This window comes from Aspergillus tubingensis, assembly GCF_013340325.1.
Source record: "Aspergillus tubingensis WU-2223L DNA, scaffold_11, whole genome shotgun sequence".
Classification (NCBI taxonomy): Eukaryota; Fungi; Ascomycota; class Eurotiomycetes; order Eurotiales; family Aspergillaceae; genus Aspergillus; species Aspergillus tubingensis.
The window spans coordinates 1,666,856-1,686,925 of NW_023336285.1; the positions used below are offsets into that span (position 1 = coordinate 1,666,856).

Here is a 20,070-nt window from a genome sequence, read left to right on the forward strand (position 1 = left end):
TACCCAGTACGTAGTATCTATAACCACTACCGCAAAACCTCATCCAACACCTTAGCCACCGAAACGGCCTTTTCTTCACCAAACCGGCCTCCAACGATTTGTACCGTGATGGGCATGTCTTTGACCAAGTCAGGGTCATCTAGACAGCGTCAGCAAACAGTCTCTACAATAAGAACAAACCAGTAAGGGAATGGAAAAGGAGAGTATGTATGCATACACTGTTCCCAATTAAACCGATCCGAGTCATTCCTAGGCACATGCTCCAACCACTCCTGATCGGGCTGATCAAGCGCACCATCCACTTTAGCCACCGGAACAGTAACAGCTGCGTAATTAAGCAAGTTCCAGAGAGCCGTGTAGCCGAGCCACTGGGAACTAACGACCCAGGATTTCGGCCGGTAGCCGACCCAGGGTGTGACGGGCATCAGGAGGGCGTCGAGGTTGCTTGATGTCCATTGTTGGAGGAAGGTGGTTTGGTAGGCCCATTTGGTTTCTTCGAGCTGTTCATTTGTGTAAGTTAGTATGGTATGGCTATGTGGTAGATTGATGGGTGGGGGTATGAGCCTGACCTCTTCGCGTTCTGAGATGGTCAGTTCATCTTTCTCTGTCCCTACAACCATTCCTTCGATCAGTGGCTCCCCGACAATGTCGCATAGGTAGCGACAGTGTTGGCCTCCGTCGGCGAGGATGGCTTTTGTCCACAGGTTTTGGCCTGTGACGTGGAGGGAGGTGTCCCATTCGAAGACTGGTTTGGTTAGTGGAACTTGAGGATAAGGAGCGGGGGTTCTGAAATGTGTACACACCTTCATGACCAGCCTCTTTGAGTTTCTCTGCAACTTCGCGCATTGCCCTGGCGATTGGGGGCTGCGGCTTGACTACGCCGTCGTCGTAGACTATTCCCAGTCGTAGTTTACCTGTGGGTTTCGCAGCAAGTTCCTTTCTCCAAGGGATTGGGATGCAGCCTGGGTCGATGTTCCAAGGGTTGGAGTCGAGGAGGGATTGCATGAAATGCTCGATGCTGGATAGACTGCGGGCCATGGGCCCTGCGACTGGAGGAACGAGGTAGTGTTGGTGCATGCTGGGGATGGTCAGCCGTTGTTTATAGAGTCATGGTATATGGCGATGGAGCCATACAATGAGCAGTTCCATGGTACTCGGCCTGTGGTAGGACAGATCGAGTATAAACCCTGCAGATTGGCTGGGACGCGAATTGAGCCCCCGATATCTGTTCCGATACCAACCACACTGCCACCCGTGCTAATGAGGGCGCCTTCGCCGCCGGAGCTTCCGCCAGAGATGAGTTGGCTGTTGAATGCGTTGATGGATTGTCCGAATACATGGTTGTAGGAATCAGACATCTGGCTCAATCAGCGTCTGCCATCATGAGCAAGGTAGTAGGGTGATTGCTTACCATCAGAGACTGTGGCACATTAGTCTTCACGTACAACACTGCACCCATTGACTCCAGCGACAATGCAATACTGCTGTGGCTTTTCGCGGGTTTACCAACTAGTCCAACCCAGCCTACATACAAGTAGTTAGTCAACACTCCTCTCCCAGGCGGTAGTAGTTCCAGGGAATGGACACAAACCAACGGTAGTATCAAACCCTTCAACATCAAACCGATCCTTAATCGAAACCGGCAGCCCATGCAACGGTCCTGTCACCTTCCCCGTCTTCTCCAAGATATCATCGAGCTCCTTAGCCCGCGCCAGAGCCCTGTCGAAGAAGATCTCCGTCAAGCACTTGGTAAGCTGCTGGGCGATGGCCGCGCGCTTACAGAACGCCGTCGTGAGCTGAACGGAACTAATCTCGCGGCTCGCCAGCATAGAAAGCAGCACAGTACTATCGTTTATCTCCGTCCATTCCAGCTCTTTCTCCGTGAGAATGTCACAGGAGCGGATTGCCTCTAGAGCGTTAAGTGGCGGATCGGCAGTGATGGACTCCGGGAGACGCCAACTAGGTGGAATTGCGGCCAGCTGAGCTGCGCGCTTCTTGTAGACGGTTGATTTCCAGGTTGGAATAGTCATGGTTGTTGTTTCTATATACTAGCTTTGCGAATATTGGATGTCTTGGGTAAAATGGGTTAAGAAGGACTATGGAAGATTGAAACTACTGGAGATTCCAGAGTCGTACGGTGGAAGAAGAGGGCCACAGCGCCGGACTTAAAGCCGGATGGGTATCAGGTGTCCTACACGACAGTCCAACACGGTTGGCTATCATGGTGATGAACCAAGGGAGGAGATAAGTTGCGCGGCCGGATGATATCGGTGGTGCTGCCAATCAAGGGCTCCTGATCGTCTTATCCTGCCTATCTCGGGGGAGGATGGATTAGGTTTCTATCCGGATGATGCTGCGGGGATGGGAGGGGAAGCTGACCGGATTTGGTGCCGATTTCCCCTCACGGGTTAGCAACTTGGTGCTTTGGATGGATGGATGGTATGATGGGAAGGAAAAGAGGAGAAGGGAGAAGGAGTGGATGGAAGAGGTGGTTTGAGGGTCGGATGAAGGGCCCGCCAACCATGAAGCTCCGTCAGGCGCCGAGGCACCTGAGTTACGGCAGAGACAAAACACGAGCAGATACAGAGATATGCTTGCTTGGATATTTGATACTATGGTACATATAGACGCCTCTACACAGTGATCAACATGCTGGCGTTCTTATACCAGGTCAAGAGCGGATTCTCTCCGTTCTTCGTCTCCGTGTCTTCAATATACGCCCACCGGCGCATAAAGTCTTCGTGGCTCATCACCTGCGTCAGCTTGCCCGTGACAGCACGGTAGATGTCTTCGGTGGTGTTGAAGTCGGTAGGGAAGAAGATATCGAAGTATCCTTGGTGGACCTAATGCAGAGTTAATAAACGGCCAACCAACCACATGGAAGAAAGTAAGGGAGAAACATACGAATGGCGTCGACACTGGAACTGTCCGTCTCTTGTACCGCGTCTGCACCACGGGCGCATTCACTCCCGGCACGGCATCCGGGAGAGTGTCAAAGTCACTGGCGATCAGGCGGTGGCCCGGGAAATAGGTGTTCAGGATATCGAAGAACTGCATGAGCCGCGTGGGGATATACTCCGGCAGGGTGTAGCGATGGCCCTCCTGCCACGGCAGCTGACTGCGCATCAACTTCATGTACTTGGAGGTCAAGGGAGTGCGGAATTTCCGTCGCGCCGCAGCCTGGCGCACTCGCAAAAAGCGAGAAGCAATCGGGTCCAGCTGCGTATTGTAGTACTCGAGAAACTCGCCGTTGGCGTCAATCAGCACTCCACCCTGCTGAGGCAGCTCCGTCTTGAGGTCGTAGCGGATTTGATCATGGGAAAAGTTATCGAACACCTCCAGCGCCAGGAAGAAGCACGGCGAATGTACATATGTATCCCAGTCGAAGATCGAGCGGTTGATGATCTCCACACGGTCTGAATGACCGGCCGCATCGAGCGAGTCGGTCAAGTTCTGCATTTGAAGCGAGGCCAGCGACGGCGAAATCTCAATGATCTTGTACTTGGTCCGCTGGTAAACCTCGTAATCTGTGTCGCGAATGTAATCCAATATGTTCATCATCATGGTTCCGTTTCCGGCACCCATTTCGTATATGATCAGGTCGTGGTACGGGTACAGGGTCAACTTGTAGTTCGACACCAAGTACCGTGCAATCGTCTCTCCGTAATAAGGTCGGAAAAGCTCCGTTGGCGTGTGCCACAGCTGACGAGCGACATCTGGATTGGTCTCATCCAACTGATCCTCAAATTCGTCGTAGCGTTGCCCAAGCATGCGATAAAATGCCGGACCATCCTCGATCTCGTTGAAATAAAATGGCTCTCCGGGGCGGAAAATGGTGGCGTGTTTCGAGAAGTAGCCGTAATTGTGATTGTATAAACTGTCTAGAAAAGGAACGAGACAACATCATTAGCATCAGCGACCATCAATCACATAGTGGACAGGCCTGCCAACCATCGATAAATTCTCTCGTCAGCATCTTCACTTGTCGCGGCCGCTCACGATGATGGCGGAGCTCTTTGGCCGTCACCAACGGATACGCCTGCAATTGCTCTTCGAAATTGTCGACATTTTGCATGACCTGATCTCGCGGGGCCCATAGTGTTCCAGGATCTAGTTTCGAATGTCCAAAGAGGCGTCTCTTGAAACTTTGGAAACTGAGGTTGCGAGACTGTTGACGGGATGGGGTGGATGACAGGCGCACGCAACCCGGTCGGCGCCCCGACAGGGCAGATGAGGATCTCCATGATTGGCGACAAGCAGGATGTTGAAACAGCTGCCGGAACAGCTGATTCAGGACTGGCGAGTCCATGAGGAGGAATTGGCGGCGAGCAGCAGCGAAGCGCAGGCCGAGGAGGGATCGTGAAAGACGAAGAGAGAGCGAGAGAGTGAGGAGGTCAGGCGACGAATCACGAAATCCATTGGCCGGAGTTGCTCTGGTTGGCCCGAGCTTTTTCTCCGGTCTCTTCTCCGACCAGCTTCTGACGTAGATGAATTGATATGAATTGATATCTTCTCTTCACTGCAGATACTCATACTTGATCCCCTCCAAGCATGGGTGACCGCTCGCATCTGTATATCGGCACTGCCTTTGTCGCTGGTGTTCTTCTCACGCTGGGATTCAAGGATCTTGTCTACCCGGAATTAGAGCGCCGCGTCAAGGACTACTACCAAGCAAGCTCGCAAGCGAAGACAGCCGCAACAACCTCCGAAGATGCCTTGAGCGCGAGACCAGGCCCTCCCGCCATTGTCGAAGGCATTGAGGGCTGCATTGGAAATACACCTTTGTTTCGAATCAAATCATTGTCCGATGCGACAGGGTGCGAGATTTTGGGCAAGGCCGAAGTACGTCATTCCACTCTTACATCGTCCACATTTTTATTACACCTTCAACAACAATACTTGGGGTATATCTAACAATGTTGCAGTTCCTCAATGGAGCTGGACAAAGCTCCAAGGATCGCGTCGCGCTGAGCATGATTCAAATAGTAACGCAACCCACCTACCCCTCTGGATTGTCTCTTACACCCCCCGCAGGCCGAAGAACACGGTATCCTAAGACCTCATTCAGGCGACACAATCTACGAGGGTACTTCTGGCTCCACGGGAATCTCCTTGGCTACCTTAGCCCGTGCGAAAGGCTATCTCGCGCACATGTTCGTTTTCCATAGCCCTACCCACTTTGCTACCACCCCGCTACAAGCTCTCATACTAACGATATGCTCTAGCTGTATGCCATCCGACCAAGCGATTGAAAAGTCCAATCTCCTCCTTAAACTAGGCGCCATCGTCGACCGCGTACCACCCGCACCCATTGTGGAAAAGGACAACTTCGTCAACCGGGCGCGAGCTCTTGCGCAAGCGCAAACCGCATCGAACACGGACGGAAGGGGTTTCTTCGCCGACCAGTTCGAGAACGAGTCCAATTGGCGGGCACACTTCAATGGTACGGGGCCTGAGATCTATGCGCAATGCGAGGGAAAGCTGGATGCTTTCGTCGCGGGCGCTGGGACTGGGGGTACTATCTCTGGCGTGGCGCTCTTCCTGAAGCCAAAGATACCGAACTTGCATGTAGTGCTGGCCGATCCTCAGGGAAGTGGACTGTACAATCGAGTTCGCTTTGGCGTCATGTTCGATTACAAGGAGAGGGAGGGCACTAGACGACGAAGACAGGTCGATACTATTGTTGAAGGAATTGGGATCAACCGTGTGACGGCGAACTTTGAGGCTGGGAAGGAGCTGGTTAATGACGCAGTCAGAGTGACGGACGCTCAAGCTTTGGCTATGGCTAGGTGGCTTGTAGAAAAGGACGGCATATTCATCGGCAGTAGCAGTGCCGTGAACTGTGAGTACCCCCAAGGATTCCCTTGCCGCGTTACTCATTCTAAATCTCCCATCACACAGGCTTCGCGGCCGTGAAGACGGCAATGAAGCTGGGACCCGGTCACAGGATTGTGACAGTGCTGTCTGATTCGGGTTCGAGACATCTTTCTAGGTTCTGGGCCAAAGCCGGAGATGTTGGTGGCGCCGTGGATACAAAGCTGGAAGATGTTTTGAACGCAAAGGAAGAGGATCAATAGAAGCTACGATTCATTGCGGACAAGCATGGGGTTCGTCACGGGCAAAGAAAGACAAGGCAGAAATAATCATCTATGGGCCTCCGGGAAGACCCCTGGACAGGGGCGACAAAGCCCAAACATGCTATTCCCGCTATGCATGAAGCTGATGCTAGTGTCGGACATGGCGGCGGCCAGAACTATGCTCGTTGCCGCTGAAACCGACAAGCTGGGATCCCCTCGGCCTTACCCGGACGAACCGTGGCGGTGGCTCCCATTCGCGCTAGATAGAACCGCGCGATTGTCTACGGCCCTCCTGTCATCCAGACTTGCCCTAGTGGGTCGTGGCATGAATCTGGCAAGAAGTCGTGCTTGAGGCGATCGGCCCCACTGACTGGTTGCACGTCTGAATCGAATCGAACTCTGACTCAGTTGCCGCGAATCGGCTTCATCCCGTCCTTGTCAGTCTGACACGGGCGCGCGCCCAATTATCTTTCTTCGTGGGCATTAAACGGCCTCGCCACTCCAGAGCTGCAATAGTTCGAATTCGATCTCCGCAACTGGGCGTCCAGACAGTCTTGCACGGATGGTGGCCCACGAGAGGTTGTGTTGGTTCTTGATATTGATTAACTCTTCCCGCTCCTGTTTAGTCCACGGTCTGGACAATGGCGGCGGGTTCGCTCGGCGTTCACTCCAGTGCGTTTTATTCCAGTTAAGGAGTTGGGGCAGGTTTTTGTGTGGAAGTCGGTCGACGATCTCGTTCCACTTTCTCCCTTGTACTTGCCTCATCTCAATAATCAACCTTGCTTCATCTGGACTAATGTACGTCCGAACACGTTTCTTCGTAGGCGTTGTCGTATCAGGATCGTCTGGAGTGTTCTCCGCCGATACTTTCGTTATATTTTCAGAGGAAGCCCCACTCTTTTGGGCGGAAGTGCTGGTCGCTGCTGCCCGCTTCTCTGAATCATGAGAGTTGGTTATGGCGGCCAGATGCTTCCGCATGGCTGCCTGATCATGTTGGCCATCGGGGGCCTGCGATAGAAGGCCCTTCAAATGGGAAATGTAATCAGATCGAGCAAAGTATTGCTGGCAAGACTCGCATCGGTCTTTCGCACGGCTTGGGGTGTGTAATTCCGAGCGCTTTCCTCGGATCTCCATGCCCCGTTTGGGCGTCGGCGAGGGCTCATAGTCTTCCTGCAACGGATCGTCGGATTCGTCTCCGTCCGGCGTCTCTGCAAAGGACCAGTCGCACACGACGGGGCTAGAATGATGCTTCCTCCCCTGCGGTGACTTCTGAGGCTTCGTTGCGCGTTTTTGTCCAGAGCCCCGTCGAGAGGACCAAGGAAGTGCCCAGATAGACCCTGATCCCGGTGGAGACTGAGACCGCACTGTATTGAAAGAAGACGCAGGACGTGACTTGTTCCATGTAGGCGTAGCAAAGTCCCCGCTAATTTCAGGAACGCGCCATATCGCCTCCACCGCCTCACGGAACTTGACTTCCTTGGATTGGGCGGATGCTTCAGCCGCAGAATTTGCTTTTTTGATGGTCGGTCTCCCTGTGGCATCTGCCGTCACCTTTCGGCCCCGAGAGCCATCCGGGTTATTCTGGACGCACAATGCAGTATCTAGCAGCGAGTCCGCACTAGACCTCTCGTCGTTAGTGTCCGGATCGTCATTGGCTGCTTCGCCCATGATGGCGTCCCATGGCTGGTCCCGGACCAGCCCTGTTTGCGATGGCATCGACGCCGGTGGATGCTGCGATTGCGTGCCGCCGTCATCTCCTGCAGCATCACCTCCGATTTCCTCTGCATCAGGAGAATGAGCAGAACTGCCCAACTTAACATTGTCCGCATCGGGATTTGGAGGTGCAGACAAGTCCGTCTCGAACAGCCAACCATTCTGTTCCCCGGTATCATCTTCACCCTCCATGGCCTGGATGTGGCCATTGTTCACAATTATATTTCCGGTTTGTAAATCAATTTCGTCGCCAACGTCCGTAAAATCCTTGCCGTATTTTTCAAAAATGCCTTCGAAGATCGACTTCAGACGGAGATCATTCTGCGCACGTGCTTCGTGAATGTCCATATCGTCCACTTCTTCCTCGGGTTCCGGCCCCATGGAGAAGCGTGGTCTTTTCGCGGGCCTTTCCATTGTCTCGTTAATTTGTAGCTGAATTATTCTGGGTGTGCTGGACGGGGAGAGTAGCGACGAAGAAGGTTTCCAGCGCTGCTTCTGCGGAAAACACCGAGCGAAAGGTCTTGGGATCAAGGCTGTGACATCGCCTGTTGAAAGCTCTGTACACTTGTAGTTAGTAACAGGTAGTATAAATAAACGAAGCAGCGGAACTGCCGATTCCTAGAGGTAAAGACGAAACGAGACAAGGTAGAGCAGACTGAGAAAGGAACTGGGAGTGACATAGTAACTCCCGAGTGCACACAGAGAGAGAGAGACATTTCAATGTTTAGTGAACAACATAAACACATTTCAAAAGCTTCGGAACAGGCTCAGCTCAAAGAGATTAACACGGACTATGCATACCTTCCAGAGTCTTAGACCAACCGACTTTGCATTCCGATTGTCTGAAGCTGCATTGAGTGAATAGAAACCATTGAAACTGCCGGTCGGGGAAAGAACGACGCCAAAACACGCGCCGCGCACGGATTGCCGCATGACGTCTCGTGAAATGCGATCCCCTGCCGACCATCCCCAAAGCTCCCTCTCGCCCTTCTCGATCTCTCCCTGGCTCCCGTCAGACAAAATCACCATTTCCCCTTCACGATCATAATAATGCCAGGGTGGCTGATTCCATCATTTCGCCATGTATTGCCAGAAGTGCCGGACTCCCTTGAAGTTGGATGGCTCTCTCGAGTCCCTCAACCCCGCCGCCTTCGACCTGCTGATCGGTACGTTAATCTCAGCTTTGGCGTCTCCTCCCTCTCTCTCTGTTTAGTTGCACGGATTCATGCCGGAACTTAACCATTTCTCATCTCGAACTCTCCAGGCTCAACAGGTAGATCCCTGCCGGACCATGGCACTCATTCATCATCCCGACCTTCCTACCCCCAAGAGCGACGAGAGCTTTACGACCGGGCCTCTAAACATGCTACATCACCGGTATATCGGAGATCTGTTCCAGCTCCCCGCCAGGCAGGCAGTAGCCAGACCAACCCTCCAAGGCTGGGCCGAGGGGACAGTGGTAACATGTCCTTTGTGATGCTCACGGAGTCTCAAGTTGGGCCGCCACATGGAATGCCCGGTCCTAGCAGTGATAATCCCGCGAACAGTAAGCTGCCGGCCAGCACACAGTCCAACGATCGCGGATCGGACGACGCATCATTCGCAGATCAAGTCGAACGAACAAGTCGGCTGTTCGATATAATCTCCGCGCGATCCGACATTGACCATCCCATCTGCACCGAATGTACAGAGATGCTCGTGGACGGTTTACAGCAACGACTAGCAGACGCCACAAAGGAGCGGGATGCATACATCTCATTCTTGCGAAACTTAAACTCCTCTGTCCCCACAGCTGAAGAGCTCGAGGCGGCCCAGAAGTCGCTACAGGAGACCTTGGATGCGGAGAAGCTCGCCTTTGAAGAACTCCTTGCGTTGGAAGCAGAAAAGTCAGTTTTGGATGAAGAAATCGCCGGCTTGGAGGAGGAAGCCCGTCAATTGGATCTTGAAGAGGAAAAGTTCTGGCGTGATCGCAATTCATTTGCCTTGACCCTCTCCGATTTTCAGAACGAACGCGATGCGCTAAACATGAAATACGACCATGACTCTCGCCAGCTTGAAAGACTACAAAGGACCAATGTGTACAATGACGCTTTCTGCATCGGTCACGATGGCTACTTTGGAACGATCAACGGGTTGCGGCTTGGTCGATTGGCTAACCCATCGGTGGACTGGCCCGAGATCAATGCTGCTTGGGGTCAGACAGCGCTCCTCCTAGCAACCATCGCCGACAAGTTAGGCTTCCAGTTTCAAGGGTACCAGATCAAGCCAATGGGATCTATGTCTAGAATAGAGAAGATTGAACAGTCTCGACCGTCCCCGGCTCAGTCGGCGCTGAGTGGAGCAAATGCGATGTCATCCGCACCGCCCAAGATCACCGTCCTCGACCTGTTCTCATCGGGCGAGCTGCCCCTAAATCTACCTTGGCTTCACCGCCGGTTTGATGCAGGCATGGTGGCGTTTCTGGAATGTTTACGTCAACTAGGTGAATTTGTGGAGAAGACGCCGGCGCCTGTGCCCTCAAATCGCCGGGGTCAGGCTAACACTACAGTGCCCGGATTGAAGCTTCCATACGAGATCAAGCGCGACAAGATTGGCGACGCCAGTATCAAGCTTGGATTCAACCAGAACGACGAAACTTGGACCCGTGCATGCAAATACACCCTGACCTGTTGTAAGTTCCTGCTGGCGCATGCGAGTAACGTTGCTAGCGCGGGTTCCAGTAATTCTGCTGCCGTCGCAGCAGCAGCAGTTGCAGCTGGCGAACAGGCCGGGATGCCTACGACTAACCCTACGACCAAATGAAGCCGTCATCTGGTATAGACCGACAGTGCGGGATTAAACAAGACTACAACCCCCTGTCCTGCTTTACTCCCTCTGGGATCATCAATGGGACTGGTTCCCATCGACCCTGCAGCCCACAACCCGATGTTGGGTAACGTACTTCGCTCATCATAGCTCTCACCGGATGGACCAGTTGAAACTTGAATGGATGAAAGCAAAGATCTGGTCATCAGCCGTGTGAGTTGGCAGTATGGCACTCCAGCATGTATTCAGTCCACCATGCTTTCTCTTCCTTGCATCACGCGGTTGTAGCATGACCATCAGCAGCAACCTTGTCCCAGTGAGAATTAGCAGCATATGATCAACGATACCGCGCAGTAGTTGCTATTTACGTATTGCCTCTTTTGTCTTCTCCCGTGGCCAGTTTTTGCGTCAAAACGCTGGCGGTGTCGGAAGAGGACGATGATCTCCTCGACAAGCCGGCTGGGATCCAGTGGACCGGCCCTGACAGGGATAGACAAGCAGGGAAAGTGTCACTTTGAGTCTCCTGCTGGTATTGGCTGAAGGTTCAGCCTGCCTTGACGGATGCCTTTGAGCGAAATGTGGTAGAGACGGGAGATCGTCCTCTAGTTGTCGGGAGCAGTGTGTGAGAGAAGAGAGGGCGTGTGTGTGGGCTTTCCGAAATTTGACACGACCAGACACTCAATCCTGTAAGCGAGATGCAGGATTGGCTTCATGAATGACTCCTGCGTACGATTATCCTTGGAGAGGCAAGATAGACAGTGGGCCACATGGGAGCCAGCCATGGCTTTCCCTCCCAACGGACATGACTGCCTTGCCTGGACTCGTCTGCCTGCCTACCTGCCTGTCTCACCCTCCATTGCTTCTTTCGATCACAGACACCCGCAGACTGGTCTTTTCCAGCGCTCGCATCCTGATTGGACTGCAGCGCCTTCATCTCAATTTCGCAGGTCCAGCGTGTCGGGCGCGCCAAACCCCCAGGTTCCCTGCAAGTCCGAACGAAAGGGCCAAATGGACGAAAGTTGACGCCGCGTCGCGGGAGCGAAAACAAAGGAAACAAAGGGAAAATCAGCCTAGAGATGCAGCCACCATCATTCGGACATTGTGCGGATCCATGGCGCTGGGTCTTTACCCACTTTCTCAATCTCGCCCTCTGCGCTCCTCTTTCTCTTCGCTCCTTCTTCTCCCCTCCCCCCTCCCCTCACCCTCCAATGTCATACAGATAGCCCAGGGATGATCCTACAACCGTCACAAAAGAAAACATAACCTACTGCTGGGAATGTTTCGGCCCGCCCCCGGGGGGCCACACCCCTAAAAAACCACGCTAGATAACTCCTACATCCCATGCCAATCCACACGAGGGAAGAGGAGAGGAAAAGAGGAGGAGGCGATTGTGGTAGCGCCCATCGTCTCCATCCATCCACCCCATCCGCTCTTCCCCTCATCATTTTTTTTCACTTCCTTCCTCTAATTGATGTCCCTTAGCGCATTGTCTAAGTGACGGACTGGCGGGCGCGACACGCACGGGAAACGGATGCACTATTCACGGCGCGACATTAGCGTCTCCTCTTTCTTTCGTCCACCTGCTTTTTTTCTCTTCCCTCTCCTTCCGTTTCTTGTTTTAAAAAAAATCCGTAGTCGATTTAGTACTAGATACATACATACATACATACCCAGTAGTGAGACTGGAAAAAACAATCACCTTACATCTCCCAATTACTATCAACTTACCCCCAACTTAAGTACCACGTACGGAGTAGTAGGTAAGTAAGTAAGTAGGTACCAGCCATAAATCCACAACCAATTACCAGAACCATTATATCCTCCCCCCGTAGTTTAGTTTATAACTCACCATGTATAACAATCTGTAATATGAACATCCCCCCAAAGCTAGGTCCCTTTTTCCACTGAACTTCATATGTACTTTTGCCAAACCACCCCCCGTACTTATCACCTCCCTATATACCCATCCATTCCATCCATCCATGATCAATCTACTCTCTTTCCAAAACAAGACACGGAGAAAATATGTGGGGGGTGGGGGTTCATCCATAAACAACCTAAATTGGCAGTAGTAAAGTATAGAACAGACACACACCATCCAAGAACTACTTACTTATATTACCCGAGAAAAAAGTAAGTTAGTAGCAATAAAAAACCTGCTCCCTTCCGTTAGGTAGGGTATGTAGGTAAATACTTATCTTAATAGTACCACCTAGTACTGTAGTATTCTCTCTATCTATCTATGTATAGATTGATTGGGATGCAAGTATGTATGCCGCCGGTGGTTGCCTTGTTCCATTTCCGGTTGTATGGATGTATGTATTGATGTAAGTATGGAATACATACATACATACCGCAATACATACATACATACATATATCGTACATGGACTTTGCACTAGGTACCTACCTAGTAATATTGTAATGGTCGAGGTCGTCGTGCATGCAGTGCTTTGTGTTTCAGCCCTTACGTGATGCTAGCTGAAACTAAATCTTAGGGCGGAGGATATATTTCGATTGCGAGAGAGAGAGAGAGGGGAGGGGGTGGAGGAGGGAATCCGGACTACTACTGCTACTACTGCTACTACTTACTTACTATCCGGCTATCAGCTTACCTACCTAGATAGGTATGGGTTATTTCATCACTGCATGTAGGTAGGTAGGTACTTTTGGCCGGGTGAGTTCCCGAGGGAGGGAGAAAACAAGAGACAGCGAGGGAAATGGTATTGCTTCTTTTATTTTTCTTGTCTATCTGCGCTTTTTTTATTTCCTTTTTCTCTTATACTTATCAGAGGGTGGCATGGGTGGAATTTGCTTTGGTATGGATTTGAACGGGTTAGTATGGGTTTTCCCGACACTGATAGGCAGGAATTACTAGGATGGAGTATCATACTGTATCGCGTATCTTTACACAAGTAACACAGATACGGGCATTTTGGGACAAGGAAGGGGGGTTTGGTGGGCAGACTGCTTCGATATGTTAGAACTTAAAGGAGTTAGTCCTCGAAGGGAAAACAAAATCTGGCATCAGTTGTGATATGTCGTGGTCGATAACTTGATTCTCAGGACGACGACGCATGGCGATGATCGACTGGACTTAGCCTTCTAGTGCCGATGCATGGAAGCATTTTGAGTAAATCCTATGTCAGCTGCAAAGAGAGTGCCCGACAGCCAGCAGGACGCCGAGGCGTTGAAGCATAGATGCCTACAATACTGGACGGAAGGATTAGAAAGTTCGGCTCTTCCGCAGAGCCCACTAGGTTAGCCTCACCATGTTGAGCAACGTACGGATAGTGCTGACCCAAGCGAGGATGGCCTTTTGGATCTGCTGGCGGACACAGCATGTGAAACCTGAGATCAAATGCTGGTGATTGAAACTCCAACCCCAAGAACGAGAGCCATCAGGGGCAACAAATTAATACAGCACAATCTCTCCCACCATTCACCGGGCCATATCCTATACCGTGCAATGTGGCTGGCTGGATCCCTCCCACGAGGATGGGCGATCCTCAAATGACATTGGCTGGCATGCACCAGAGCACGAAAGTGAGTTTCTGTCGTCCTCAGCTGTGCTCAGCAGGACTCAGCTCGCTCTGTTCTATGGGTCACAGTAGAGAAACAGAATAGGCCTGATCAGAACCAGATGACACATGCACTATGTGCAAGGTTGTAGAAGGTTTGCCCGGTAAGTGCGAAAGTACCTAAGCTGACCTCTGTCAGCCCTTGGCTAACTGGCGCACCTTGCTGAATGTCCTGGTTCATTTTCCAAGGTAATGCGCAGCGCCGGGGCTCCAATAGCCTGAATCGTTATCCTGCACCAAAGTTGGTGGATCGGAAATATAATGGCAAAATGGTGCTGTTTCCACGGTGTTGTACCAGTACAGAAAGGTAAGGTATGCAAAGCCATTAGCCGTGGCTTCATGTAGTTATATCACTTAAGTATAGAACCCTAGGCAGTCTGTGCTCCCACGGTTCGTGTCCTCTGTGGCTGTTCTGATGTCATCAATCATGAAGATCCCCATGGGCCGAGTATTTGCTCGCAGCAAGTGATGGTGAGACACCGATTTAGACAGAAAGTGTATTGTTCCCCGAGAGTGCTAGTGGCGAATCCCATGCACTGGTCGACGAGGGCGAAACCAAGTTGATCAGTGGCCGGTTTAGTGAGGCACATACAATACTTGAAACGAACCGATCCCAACCCTGACAGCCAGAAAGAAAAAACGGTTAGAGTAATAAGAACAAGGACATTGATCCAACCCACTCACTTGTCAGACTGTATCGGTGCCTGTTCATGTTAAGTCCCCCGTGGAGGCAGCCATCATTTTTTTTAAAACTGTAAGGACTGGAACAATGCCAGCTACTAAGTTTCTTAATAATATTCCACAGTGGTCGTGCTCAGGCCGACTCGGCAAGCTTGAACAGGTACTAAGAAGAAGGAAGATAGTCCATACAATGGCTCCGGTCGTAAATACCGTACCTATGCTCTTGTTGTATTTTTGCATCCCCGACAGAACTTTGGGTGGGAAAACGGGCGGACCTCCGATCCGAACCGTCAACTTGACGGGCCGAAAGTTCCAGCTGTCGTTGAATATCGTCCCAAGATTATGCTCAGGAAGAAACCTGATAAATGGGAGTTTGGACGACCCTCACGGCGGAGAAATAATGAAATGGCTGCAGTGAATTGCATCCAATGTGTGAACAGGGAAGGACTTGGAGTGATCCCTTTTTCTCTCTCGGAAACGAGGCAATTCCTCCCCCCTGATCAAGGTAGCGTCCAAGCCACAGTCATGGAAATGAAAGTTTCGCTTGGGAGAGCTCAGGCCTCATCCTATGATCCTTGCTATGATCCAACTTTGCCACATCGGGTCATGAGCCCACTCATCAACACACGGACGCGTGTATGGAAGTCCCGTCCCGAAGATCCACGAATCCAACTCAAGCCAAAGAAAAAAAAATGTCAGCAAAAGAAGGAAAAGAATGCAGCCGCAGCCTTTTCATCCGCAACCTGATCATACAGTGCTGGCAGATAAATTAAGGCGAGTATTGGCCCATTCTTGATGATTTGGCATGATCATGATCGCTCTTTCCCTTTCTAGATCACTGGGTTCTATGCTCACTGTACCTTTAGCAGATCTTGGGGCGATGATTGAGCGAACAGGAAGACATCCTTCCCCGACTCCCTCCCCCCCTGTCAAGCTTGAGAGGAACGAGCTCCTTGGTGTCAGGAGTCTACTAGTAGTAATTAGGAGACGCAACGGAAGTATGACTGGGGTTTGGATATATACGTTGGAGCTAGACGGATCCTTCGAGCTGTTGCACCTGCAGAAATGGCGCAGATTTTATATGAAGGGACCACTTAACTCCCAAGTAGTATGGCCGTCGGATGGGTCGCAGACTAAAGAACTCGGCGCTTCAGTTCAAGGTGTCTCCGTTTTAATTTTTTATTTAATTTTTTTTTCTTGCGCATTGAACCAGGTTCTCAACCTTCCGTCTACACCTTTTGTTTTTTTCAGTTTTATACCCGGCAGAGGGTGAGAATACTAGCTTCAGTTTTGGCGTTTGTTGCGGATGAAGCAGAAAATCATTCATGGCGTCATTGTGGAAATATTCTCCAAGGTGTTAGTAAGTACCAGGAGTCTAGAGCAACTGGGTACCTTTTCCCGAAGGAGGCGACCAGGCTATTTACCCGGGTATACCAAGCAGTGCCTCACTTTTCGAAAGGGATAGATAGTAATAAGTAGTAGTAATATAGATAGATATTACCAAGTGCCTGACTTGCGACTGCCATACTTCATGCTGGCATACCGTTGTAACCCAAACTTCCTCTATATCACATCTGCAAAACATTTAGGGTGGGAAGAAAAGAAATTAATAGGAATAAAAACAAAATTCAAGAAGAAAAAAAGGATGTAATCCCCCCCGTTTAACGATACACCTGCACTATTCAGGAAATAGGTCTTAGCTTCCGAGGCGGTTGACCAGGTTGACCCAGGCAAGGTACCTCGTAACGCCTAAATTAGTGCCTGCCCACCTGATGATGATGCTGCTGCTGCTGCTGATGATGATTGTGATTCCACATTCTGATGGTTTATTACAATTACGACAAACCGCGAACTGTCGGAACTCCATACATCCATACAGAACCGGACAGACAGAACGTGACAAAAGTACACGGACCACTTCATATAATCCATGATTGGCTCGCGGGAACCAGGATAGCGACATCCGCGGGCTTTTCAGCAGCAGGTCGCCGCAAAGGGTAGGCGGATGCTATTGGCCCTGCCAGTCAGCAGCGGTACTTTTATTTAGCGCCCGTACTAGGTTTACCCCAGCGGCGAACCACCCGGTTGCCCTGTGGGATCCTCGCCTAGTAGTGGAGAGGAAGTACTTACTTGCTGCCCAGACGCCTCCGGTCTGCGGTATTGACAATGTTTACTTTCTCATGGCCCGAATTAGCACTTGTTTTGATGTATTTTATTTTCCTCTTTCCTTTTTGTATTTTTTTTTTACCCTTCTGTTTTCTGTGTTTTCTCTTATGATACTCATTACTTCCCTTTCCCCCTCCTCTCACATTACGCCCATAAATTGTAACCAACAGAGTTAAAATCGGAAAGAAAAAAATTGCGTCTATTTTCCCAATTGGATAGGGAATCAATGACTTACTTTACTTCCCGAATGTTTCATTCCAAAGCTGCTGTCTTCTCCTGTTTGTTGGCATCGTTTGGTTGGGAGGAAAGGATCCAGATGGCCGGTCAGCCAACGTACATTACTCTTACTGACATGCATACCCCGTAGTACTACTAACTAACCCGCTGCTGGCTCCTCGTCAATTAGTCTAATTATTTTTCCCATCAGCAGCAGCCAGAGAGTAATAGTTATGGTTGCTATTATTATTTAGTTGTGGTAGTATTATCATTTATCATTATTATTACTCTCGCCATTACTTACTACTCCTTATTTTCTTTTCCACTGATTTTTCCAGACTAAGATTATCGCTATTGATTTTATCGCCTTGGCTGGCGGTTGTCGAACACTGTGACAACTCGACAGCACTTGACTTGACTTGACAGAACTGACAAGACTAACTAACTAACTAACAACTACTTTTTTTTCTAATTTACTTTACTTACTTACATACTCTTTCGGTCTCGCTGAAATCCCCCGAACTATATCACCACCAATTCCCGCCCTCCGCAGAACACGATCTACTCCCACCAGCTAACTGCTAGTAAGACCGCGACCCTGTTTCGCGCCTGCTGCTGCTGCTGCTTCTTGCTGCTGCCTTTGGCTTCATCAGCCTCCGCCGCTGCTAGCTAGTCTAGTTAACTACTTACTACTTACTACTCTTTCTGGTTACCCTGACACAATTCCCCCTCTCCTGACGACGTTTCTTCTCCGTACGGCTACCTGTCTGCATAACCACTTCGCCCTCCTACTTCGCTTTTTTTTTTATCTTCGACCTTATTATTTTCCTCAAGTTATCTATCTAGCCTCTCCACTTTCTACTCCCGTCTTCCCTCTCACCCTTTTCCTTACTCTCTTTTCAACTACTCTTCCCGATCTCTGCTGTGATATCGAGCTTCCGCCTAGCTGATTCGCACGTCCCGCTTCGATTCAGAGTATGGTTGACGAGGAATATCCAGTGACTAATTCATGATGGATGGTTCCATTCCGCCGCCGTCCACCACGACGACCTCCACCACCTCCTCCATCACTACCATTCCAACCTCCTCTTCATCAACCGTTTTCCGACCCCGCAAATCAGAGGATTGGAATGAGTATCGCACGGCTATCGAGAGTCTCTACCGAGACAACCAACTCAAGCTCCGTGATGTGAAGAGGATCATGGAGCGTGACTATAACTTTGTTGCATCGTACAGCCTCCATTTCTCTTAACTATTTGCCATTCCTGCCCTGTTTCTTGCCTTTCCCACTCGCCCTCGTATTTGTCATTCTTCTCACTTATTGGCTTGCATTGCTTGTCCCTCTGCAGCAATATGCTGTTTCTTCCTTTCACCACCAAAAGCGGAAGAAGAGGACAGTGCGTCATTGTTATTGATGTTGCTTTTTTCTTTTATTTCCCTTCCCTTCCCCACTCCTGGACGAATCAGCTTGGTTATAGGCTTCCCCTGACATTCAAACTTTCTAGAGAAAAACAATACAAAGATCGCCTGGCTGCATGGCATGTCCGCAAGAATATCAAGGCCAAAGAAGTCCATGTCATGATCCGAAAGCAACAGAAACGAGCGGCCCGAGGCAAGCAAACAGGTTTTCGTGTTGCTGGGCAGGAAGTCGACTCCAAACGCATCTCACGCTTTGTCCGTAGATATGGATCGAACATGGAGGCCAATAATTCCCGCGAGGACCCTCCGCACAGTCCTCAGGGCCATCAGATCATCCAGCCCGTCCAGCCCGTCCAGCCGATCCAGGCAACAAGTCCCGAACCAGGTAGGATGCTCCCAATCCGCCCCTAGTGCTGCAATTACTCATCTTAGTCGCCAGAAACTCCCTCCGATATGAGCTATTTTACCCCACCGCCAGAGGAACGAGCAATGACATTATCACCTTCAACAGAAACACCGTCACATTTCCGTGAGATCCCCCACCCCTCTGTTGATTTCTCTTGCTATTCTACTGCATGCCCCGCCAGGTATTCTGTTGGTTTTTAGCAACATGCAGTCGGGATGGTGGAAGATTTAATTGACTCGATAACACAGATGACGATCCACCCGAACCAGTTCGTAATCCAGGAATTGGCAGCGCGCGATCTTTATCAGTCTCATCCGGAACTATGACCAACGACATAACGAAACCAATGACTGACGGGGTCCAGGGGCCAGATGGCTGGATGACCCTCGAGATGTTTCAGGAAAAGCTTTTGAAGCTTTCGAGAACTCTCGATCAATCAATGTCCCGATTTGTTCCTGCGGAGGATCGCAGCCACCAGCCCTCCAATTCTGACCAGCATTCTCGCTCAATCGGGCAGTGAGAAGGAGGAGGATGAAGAACATCAACGTCATTGGACGAAAACAAAGAAAGATCTTGGATATCTGTCAACATCCTTATACTCTGCTATATTCTGTTCTTTGGCAGGTTGAGTCGATTGCCTCCTTCTCCACCTGGTGTCCCCTCTGTAATATTCCACTTTATTTTCCTTTGTCTTTTATTTCTTTCCTTCCCGTTCATTTATTTCACAGAGTGCCGACTATATAGAGCATCCATGGCTTGAATATATTGGGAAATCGGTATAATGTAGGTTGCGATACACCCTTAAGATGAAAGAAGATTGCGGTATTTTGCGGTGACATCTGCGGTTGTTGGCTGTTGATGGTATAAACATTGTCTGACTTGTGACTCTAGTGACCTCATTACTACATCCTTCAGGGAGTGCAGCAAACCTTGCTCGGCGAATCCTTCGGCCCCTACTACGATAGTTCGTTGAATGGGATCCAGGGAAGGTCCCCATTATGCACTTC

General features: G+C 50.5%; 6 protein-coding genes across 6 annotated transcripts; 3 read left to right on the top strand and 3 right to left on the bottom strand.

Annotated features, from left to right (window-relative positions):
• Positions 1-26: 26 nt before the first annotated feature.
• Positions 27-2,030, bottom strand: AtWU_09904 (putative acetamidase; the record flags this gene model as incomplete). The annotated part of the gene is made up of 7 exons (XM_035505010.1): positions 27-139; positions 218-500; positions 570-745; positions 804-1,078; positions 1,135-1,358; positions 1,412-1,524; positions 1,592-2,030. 7 exons carry the CDS (start codon positions 2,028-2,030, stop codon positions 27-29), a joined length of 1,623 nt encoding a protein of 540 aa, XP_035360903.1.
• Positions 2,031-2,633: 603 nt separating this feature from the next.
• Positions 2,634-4,309, bottom strand: AtWU_09905 (class I SAM-dependent methyltransferase; the record flags this gene model as incomplete). Its single annotated transcript, XM_035505011.1, has 3 exons — positions 2,634-2,843; positions 2,905-3,881; positions 3,952-4,309. The coding sequence occupies 3 exons, from the start codon at positions 4,307-4,309 to the stop codon at positions 2,634-2,636; spliced, it is 1,545 nt and encodes a 514-aa protein (XP_035360904.1).
• Positions 4,310-4,551: 242 nt separating this feature from the next.
• On the top strand, positions 4,552-6,077 carry AtWU_09906 (putative cysteine synthase; the record flags this gene model as incomplete). Its single annotated transcript, XM_035505012.1, has 5 exons — positions 4,552-4,842; positions 4,926-4,985; positions 5,035-5,153; positions 5,226-5,842; positions 5,902-6,077. The coding sequence occupies 5 exons, from the start codon at positions 4,552-4,554 to the stop codon at positions 6,075-6,077; spliced, it is 1,263 nt and encodes a 420-aa protein (XP_035360905.1).
• A 483-nt stretch (positions 6,078-6,560) lies between these two features.
• Positions 6,561-8,757, bottom strand: AtWU_09907 (Myb-like DNA-binding domain protein; the record flags this gene model as incomplete). Its single annotated transcript, XM_035505013.1, has 2 exons — positions 6,561-8,347; positions 8,592-8,757. 2 exons carry the CDS (start codon positions 8,755-8,757, stop codon positions 6,561-6,563), a joined length of 1,953 nt encoding a protein of 650 aa, XP_035360906.1.
• A 114-nt stretch (positions 8,758-8,871) lies between these two features.
• Positions 8,872-10,592, top strand: AtWU_09908 (beclin 1; the record flags this gene model as incomplete). The annotated part of the gene is made up of 2 exons (XM_035505014.1): positions 8,872-8,956; positions 9,055-10,592. 2 exons carry the CDS (start codon positions 8,872-8,874, stop codon positions 10,590-10,592), a joined length of 1,623 nt encoding a protein of 540 aa, XP_035360907.1.
• A 7,658-nt stretch (positions 10,593-18,250) lies between these two features.
• On the top strand, positions 18,251-19,583 carry AtWU_09909 (Clr5 domain-containing protein; the record flags this gene model as incomplete). Its single annotated transcript, XM_035505015.1, has 4 exons — positions 18,251-18,468; positions 18,744-19,042; positions 19,097-19,186; positions 19,312-19,583. 4 exons carry the CDS (start codon positions 18,251-18,253, stop codon positions 19,581-19,583), a joined length of 879 nt encoding a protein of 292 aa, XP_035360908.1.
• Positions 19,584-20,070: the final 487 nt, after the last annotated feature.